General features: G+C 31.6%; 1 protein-coding gene across 1 annotated transcript in view; it reads left to right on the top strand.

Annotated features, from left to right (window-relative positions):
- Positions 1-5,151: 5,151 nt before the first annotated feature.
- The window catches only part of LOC106319063 (WD repeat-containing protein 44), a 4,081-nt gene continuing 820 nt past the window's right edge, over positions 5,152-8,412 (top strand). The window contains exons 1-7 of the mRNA XM_013757285.1: positions 5,152-6,768; positions 6,854-6,944; positions 7,233-7,390; positions 7,482-7,533; positions 7,617-7,699; positions 7,783-7,876; positions 8,007-8,405. Coding sequence (XP_013612739.1) covers positions 5,353-6,768; positions 6,854-6,944; positions 7,233-7,390; positions 7,482-7,533; positions 7,617-7,699; positions 7,783-7,876; positions 8,007-8,405 — 2,293 coding nt within the window. The 5' untranslated portion in view covers positions 5,152-5,352. The remainder of the gene's footprint in view (positions 6,769-6,853; positions 6,945-7,232; positions 7,391-7,481; positions 7,534-7,616; positions 7,700-7,782; positions 7,877-8,006; positions 8,406-8,412) is intronic.

The following is an 8,412-nucleotide window of genomic DNA, read 5'->3' as shown; positions in this document are numbered from 1 at the left end:
GTATTTATATAGCCTATTAGCCATACTGGTATACGGAAAGCTTGATAAAGTGATATTGGTAATTTGCTACTACAATACTGTTTGATAAAATAATTTTTTACTATAAAAGCAGCATCTGAATAAGACTACGCAAATTATAAAGTCATTTACAATTTACAAATCCATATTATTAGATTTGAATTTTGACTATGATAAAATGACGATATTAGTATACAAACCACTAAACTTGGATTGTTTTTTAATCGAGTTTTAACGAGACTTTTTATAGTCACTAATGAATACGCAACTTCAATCGAATGTGAATATCTTTTTTGTAACATTTTTTTTTGTAACACTAATCGAATGTGAATAATATATATGAATGAATTGAAGAGGTACAGGTACAGGCACATTCAAGGCCGGTGCAGGCCGTTCGCTGTTAGAGTCTAGAGAGGTGAGTCATAGCTCTTGTCTCGGTTAATTTAGACTTTAGAGGAGAGGCTTTACATACTGTTACGTCAATATCGTCGGTCACGTTTAGCAGTTATGTTTTACTACTAAACTTTGAGACTTTTAATATAGCCTTTAAAATATATGCACTGTCATATGATTATTTTCGTTCTTTTTATTCCTTCGATGACAAAAATTAAGAAAAGCTTTGTCCCTATATGCTTCCAACGTGCATTAATAATGTGTTGGAAAATACTATTATTGTATATCCAACTCATATTATTTTTTTTTTCTTTTTTTATCAGAGCACATAGATTATAAGGTGAGAATAATATAAAAATAACTATAAAATATTAACTGGATATTTCAAAATTAACAAATTCAATCTAATAATTTTTCCTTAAATTTTAATTTTTGAATTTGAAATATCTTAGTAATTTTTACTATCAATCTTAATTAGATTATGTTTTGAGATATCACATTATATCTTTGCAAATGTAAATGCTCTTAGAGTAAAAAAAAATATTCTTGTTTTTGTCAAAAAAAAAGGAAAGGATATTTTTATTCCTAGTTTAAGTAAGGGAAATTAGGAGCAATAACCATTAAAAAAATTAATTAGGAAAATAGCCATTGCAATATCATGGCTAGAATATAGAGAGTATGTTATGTACTAGTTACAATATTTACCTTTGACAATCTCAGCCACATATTTCTCTTCTCTCTCTTTTTTGTTTTTTATTTGGTCACAGAATTGTTTTTCTCTAACAATTCATTTATATTCAATCACTTTAATTAATCTTTTTACAAAAAATTAATGAAACTGAAAAAAACATTTTACATTTTCCACATATACCCGAATAATTTGTTTTGTCTGAAATGGATATATATTTCTCAAAAATATATAATCTGTTTTAAGATAAAAATATTATTCTATTTTGTTTTAAAATATAGAATAGAAATTTAATTTTACAATCTCTCTCTCCTTCCCTTTTCTCTCTCTATAATCTCTCTCACCCTCCTTCCAACTTTCTCTCCATATTTCTCTTTTTTTTTCTTTTTTTCTTTATATGTGTTTAGTCTTTTTCCTCTTTTTAATTTTCGCAGTTATATCCCCTATATTATAAACTATGTTCCTAATATGTAGCATAGACAGTCGTATATATTATTTATATAACAATGTCATGATTTGAATACACTTATACACCATATACAATATGTAACTAGAGCTTGGACGCACGGGTATTTATTTTCACTTTTTTATATAAATGAATATTATTTAAGCATTTATTGGTTTATATTTTAAATATTTATCATATTTTAAAATATTTATAAACACAACAATCAAATAGTTTACATGCTATAAAAAATAGTGACCCATGTCTGATATTAAATTTTCGAGAAATATTGATCTATTGATATGTTTGAGTAATATTTCTTTTAACATGAAATTGTTTTTCAAATGTAATAAGAATTTAAATATTTTGATCAGATATGGGGCATATGGTGAGATTTATATAAGTTAGAAAAGAATATTTGGTTATAAACATTAAACATTGTTTTATAAGTAATTCAAAGATATTTAAATTTAATTTTTTTTTTTGAAAATAACTAATAGTAACCGAAATGGTTAAACATATGTTTTAGAAAATTTTCAAATATATATAATCTTAGGCGATATTTAATTATATTAAAAATAATATTCAGTTACAAATATTTCATATTGTTCTATAAGTAGTTTAAAGATATTTAAATCTTAGCATATATAAATTTTATTGTTCAAAATAATTAATGGTAAGTTAAACATGAATTTTAGGAATATTCATCATATTGTTTAATATCAAATTTAAACTTGAATTTTGTTCAAAAATAATTAATGGTAACATTATCCAAGTTTAATATTGTTAAAATCGATTTTAATTTAAATATTTCCAAAAATTAGCTAATTTGTTTTAGGAAATATATTAAATACGAAAATTAAGCTAAATTTAACTTAGGAAATGGTTTAATAAATAGGAAAAAACAATGATTGCTTAAAGATATGTTTATTTAATTATTTTAGTGGCATATCATTGTAAGTAAGTAGGAAAACTTAGGGGTATTTTATAAATGTACACTTCTTTTAATAGATTAAATAATTATCAATTTGCTTTCTTATATACACTCATGAGTAACAATATTTTTTGATTTTTTTGTTTTCTTTATTGTACACAAGTTTTTCCTTCTATTTGAATCGCTTTAGTATTTGTTAAACAATTATTCAACTTTCAATTTTACATATTAAAAGCATAGATTTTTTTGTTACACATAATATGTTTTGAAAATTTTAATACATACACATATTTTTTAAAAATTTATATTATATTTCAAAAATCGAATTTTAAATTTATACTATATTAAATATTTGTATAGTATAGATTAATTTTATTTTTATATAAGATACAATTATATTATTTTCTATTCTATTTAAAAAAATATAGACTAGAAATGTAATTATACTCTTTCTCATATGAGGATAATATTGTCCAGTTTAGTAACAAAAAGTCACATCACTTTTCAAAAAGAGTGCATATGGTTAGTTTCATAACCCCTTAACTATGTTTGTTTTGGGTAAAAACCCCCAAACTAAGTATTTAACGTAAAAGCCCCAAACTAAATTCATTTAATGAAGTAAATCCTAACAGGTCATAATTACCAATACTACCGGTAAATCTTTAGTTTAAGGGTTTCTACATTAAGTAAACATAGTTGAGGGGTTTTATCATTAAAAATAAAAAGATCAAAATTTTATAATATCATCTAAAAATTAGTAACTTAAATTTTCAAAAATAGTTTTTTTAAATTTGTTTTGTAAATATATGAGTTTGATGTTTTTTTAACATCAACATTATCTATGTATAAATTAAAAATGCAAAAACCGAGAAAATATAACAAAAATTATATAAAGAATTTAGATGCTGTAAGATTTTTTTTCCTAACTTCCGGATCAGACATATTCCAAGAGCACAAAATATTATGGCGGACAAGCTTGGGAGTGGTGCGAGGAGTTCTCCTTCAGCTATGTTATATGTAGATTCAATACTTTCGGTTTGGCTTTCTGAATCGTGCGGTCCAGTTACTTAGTTCTCGCTTATGTTATCAAAAAAAAATTACTAATTTTTAAATAATATTATAAAATTTTGATTTTTTTTGTTTTTTTAAATTTTAATGGTAAAACCTCTCAACTATGTTTACTTAATGTATAAACCCCTAAATTAAATATTTACCGGTAGTAATGGTAATTATGACATGTTAGGGTTTAATTCATTAAATAACGTTAGTTTGAGGGTTTTTTCATTAAATACTTAGTTTGAGGGGTTTTTACTCAAAACAAACTTAGTTGAGGGGTTTTAACGTTAATTTTTTTTTATCCATTATGTATATTTGACTAATTCATCATCTAAGTAATCACACAAACTTGAAAAAACTAAGAAAATTATGTTTTTTCAATATCTAAAAACCAATAGTTATAGTTACTTTATTTTTTGACCCAAAAAGTTACATTTATTTAATATTATTTTATTATTGTTTACGATTTTAGTTTTCATCTTGTCATTTTAATTTATCCCAAATCTATTGATTACACTCCATCCCATATTTCTTATTTTTCAAGTTAAAAAAGAATTTAATCTTTATTTGAAAACAAAATTAAATAACAAACATAGTGGTTGTCCACTGGTTTTGTGGAAATTCGGTTTTCTGAGTTCAATTTACACTAGAAAAAGATTAAGCAACCGACTCTTATATCTGATCATGGAAGATAAGTCAGGTTTTAAGATCCAAATTACTTCGCGATCTATAAATATAAAAACAAGATTAAATAATTATATGTTAGAAAGGTTGAATATTTTGATTGAGATATAATATTAATACAAACGAAAAGTTTTTAATTCAATTATTTATATATAAAATTTTACTCATTTCAATTTTCATTATGGTACTAGTCACATTAATAACAATAATTTAGGTCAAAATTTATTGATAACTTTTGATATATCGTTTTCCTCTTGTATGTACCATCCAATTGAAAGCTCTATGCCTCTCTGCGTATGAAACAACAGAGCTATTTTCGCTCCTCAGAATAATACTGTCTACCAGCATGTGCATATGCTTTCCATTATACTAGTTACTAGGCACGATTTCTACAATAATTAAGACTAGCAAAGCATATTATATACAGCAAAGTAACATCCTAGTTAGTTATTAAATTCAACTAAATAATTATCTATCCCTAAATAGATTATCGTATTTATGTTAAAACCTTTTTACCAAACTGGTAAAATTGGGTAAAAAATCTTAAAACAAAATTATAAATAATTTCTTAAAATTTCATGAACTCACACCAGCTTATATCAATTATCGACTTCATTTACTTGATCACTATTCTATTTTGAATCTAACTTTTTATTATTTTTTATGTATTAATTAAAATCGCGTAACCATAATTTTTTAACTAAAATAAATAGTCAAATGATGTTTTGATTAGTGGAGTAATAAATGGTACGAATTAAATTTACGATCGTCATAAAAGGAAAAAAGGGTGAGAAAAAAAAAATCTTGTAAAACAAAACGAAATTAGATGAAAAGAAAAAGGAAAAGAAAAGAAAACATTAAATTGAATTAAAAATCGTTGCGGTGCGTCTTCTCCCTCCTCGCTCTTTGGCAGTAGTAGTACAATAAACATTAAAACAGCTTTCTCTCCCCTCTCTCCCATTACTCCGATCTGACTCTCTCTCTCTCTCTCTCTCTCTACTCAACCTCCCATTGGCCGAGCTTGTTTGATTATCAGAAACCCTAATTCCTCTAAACTTCGAAGCGCTCAAAGCCAGAGCAAAGTCAAATCTCGCAAACTGTTGCGGATGGTGAGAAGATGCTGCTAAAACAGTCATGATTAAAATGATGGTGATGAACGGACGAAACGACGTCGTAGACGAAGATAACGACGATTGTTTCTACGAGTCTCTCGATCGCGTTCTCTCTTCCTGCTCTTGCTCAACTTCCAACTCAGACTACGACTCCGACAGCCCCAACATCTCCGATCCGATCCACGATCCGACTCCGTTTCCACTCCCCTCCGGCTTCGAGCTGTGGAAATCGGAGCCGGAATCTGTTACCGAGAGACGAATCAGACTCTTACGCGGTTTGGGACTCAGCGACGAGCCGGATCTCCCTCCGGCGAGCCATCACCGGCCTAAGAGCCGTAGAAAAGGAATGTGCAGCTCTCATTTCGCCAGATCGGTTTCATCAGACGTCTCGATCTCAAAGCATCGCGGCCAATGCGAGAATGTCGATTCTGGTAAGCTTCGACAGTACACCGGATCTGTAAATAAGCTCAGTGATCATCATAAGTCGCGTAACGATGCGCTTGTTGGTTTCATAAGCAAAGAACTGATAGAAACAGACATTGTAGAGAAGCAGAGCTTGAATGGCAGAGATGTTGTTCTGGAGGAGCAAATGTGCACCATTAGGAATCTTGATAACGGCAAAGAGTTTGTGGTGAATGAAGTCAGAGAAAACGGAGTGTTGGAGAAGTTGAAGGAGGTAGGCACTGATCGTCAACTGACTCTGGAGGAGTTTGAGATGTGTGTTGGGACCTCTCCCATCGTTCTCGAGCTGATGAGGAGGCAGAATGTTGAAGATGTTAGTAAAGACTCTGTGGATTTGAGTACTAGTGTAAGTGGAAGCAGAGTAACTAAGCATAGACGGAGAGGGAGCTGGCTAAAGAGTATCAAGAACGTTGCTAGTAGTGTGGCAGGGTACAAAGAGAGACGAAGCACCGATGATAGAGATTCACTGTCTGAGCGAGGAGGTCAGAGGTTTAGCTCTGCAACTGATGATAGCAGAGACATGTCCTTTCACGACCCTGAGAGAGTTAAGGTTAGGCAGTATGGAAAGTCATGTAAAGAACTCACTGCACTTTTCAAGAGCCAAGAGATTCAAGCTCATAAAGGGTCGATTTGGAGCATTAAGTTCAGTTTGGACGGGAGGTATCTTGCTACTGCTGGAGAGGATTGTGTTATTCAGATTTGGAAAGTTGTTGAATCGGAAAGAAAGGGGGAGCTTTTGTCGATGGATAAACTGCAAGACGATGTAAGCATAAATTTGTTCCTTTTGGCCAATGGATCTCCAGAACCCGCTTCAATGTCTCCAATGAGAAGAGGAAGAACATCTTTTAGCAGAAAATCAGTGAGCTTGGACAATGTTTTGGTTCCGGAAACAGTCTTTGGTCTTTCAGAGAAACCTGTGTGTACGTTTGTAGGGCATTTGGATGATGTACTTGATCTTTCGTGGTCAAAATCTCTGGTTGGTATAATTCCTGAGCATTTTGTTTTGCTATTGCCAACCATTACTCAAGACTTCGTACTTCCATTGTTTTTTTTTTCTTCAGAACCTGCTTTCCTCTTCTATGGACAAGACTGTTCGTCTATGGGATTTATCTAGCAAGTCATGTTTGAAAGTCTTCTCGCATAGTGACTACGGTGAGTGAATATACTTACCCTCTTCTTCCCCATCAGTGACCCTGATTTACTTTGCTACTCTCTTCTAGGAAACTAAGCATACAACGCAAGGAGAATAAATTAGCGGCTTTAATTAAGTGTTAACTCTAGTTTTGAAAGATTAGTTTGTCAAAATATTTGTGATATGAAATTTTTGTCTCAAGCGGCTCTTCCATTTCACTTCAACATAGGAAGAAAGATAACAATCTATACGTTGGTTATGTTACATAAGATTTTCTCTCATCTGGTTCTTGTTTCCTGTTCACACAGTGACATGCATCCAGTTTAATCCCGTGGATGACAATTACTTCATCAGTGGCTCGTTAGATGCAAAAGTTCGCATATGGAGCATTCCAGATCATCAAGTTGTTGACTGGAATGATCTTCATGAGATGGTCACAGCTGCCTGCTATACACCGGATGGTCAGGTACACCATTGAATTATTTCTATATAACGAGTGAGTTTGGGTTAAATTAAAATCACAAAGTACCTTAATGAAGCTCTTTTGGTTTGTAAAGGGTGCATTGGTTGGTTCATACAAGGGGACTTGTTACTTATACAATACACAAGGTATATAAACTCATTAACCATAACTCTTTCTTAGAAGTCTTCAACATCTTTTCGATCTTACTTTCTTTTTGTTGGTTATTTAGATAACAAATTGCAGCAGAGAAAGGAAATCAATCTGAAGAACAGGAAAAAGAAAGCCAATCACAAGAAAATCACTGGTTTTCAGGTAAAGCTTAAAACAACAAGCTTTTCTGTTCTTTTGATTTGTACTTACTAATGTCGGATGCTCGTACTATTACCATGAACCAGTTTGTGGCGGGAAGTTCATCGGAAGTACTTGTCACATCTGCAGATTCACGTACACGTGTTGTTGACGGTGTTGACCTTGTTCACAAGTTTAAAGGTAAACAAACACTAAGCTAGAAAACTTTCTTCTTCGTTCTTTCGCGGAGGTGGATAAGCTCAAAGTTCTTGTGTGTTCTCGCTTTGGTCTTAAAACGAAGCTAAGCGTTTAGCAAATTTCGGCTTTGCAGGATTTCGCAACACAAACAGCCAAATCTCAGCCTCACTTACATCAAACGGGAAGTTTCTAGTCTCAGCAAGCGAAGACTCTAATGTATATGTATGGAACTACGACTCAGACTCTCGTGCCGGAAGAAGCAAACGTGTCACAGTCACAAACTCGTACGAACACTTTTACTGTCGAGACGTCTCTGTGGCCGTACCTTGGCCTGGCAAAATCAGTAACAACAACAACAGCCCTGACGAGTCACCTATCACAGCCAATAACCCTCCAACACCTGTCAACGATCCAATCAACAACAAGACCGTCACCAACGGTATCATTTCGAGCGCCACAAACCGATACTTCTTCGATAGAATCTCGGCGACATGGCCAGAGGAAAAACTTTTGCTGGCTGCAAAGAACCGAGCTAGAAC

This window comes from Brassica oleracea, chromosome C9, assembly GCF_000695525.1.
Source record: "Brassica oleracea var. oleracea cultivar TO1000 chromosome C9, BOL, whole genome shotgun sequence".
NCBI classification, from domain to species: domain Eukaryota; kingdom Viridiplantae; phylum Streptophyta; class Magnoliopsida; order Brassicales; family Brassicaceae; genus Brassica; species Brassica oleracea.
The sequence above is the reverse complement of the archived record's forward strand: the minus strand, read 5'-3'. Positions and strand labels throughout refer to the sequence as shown.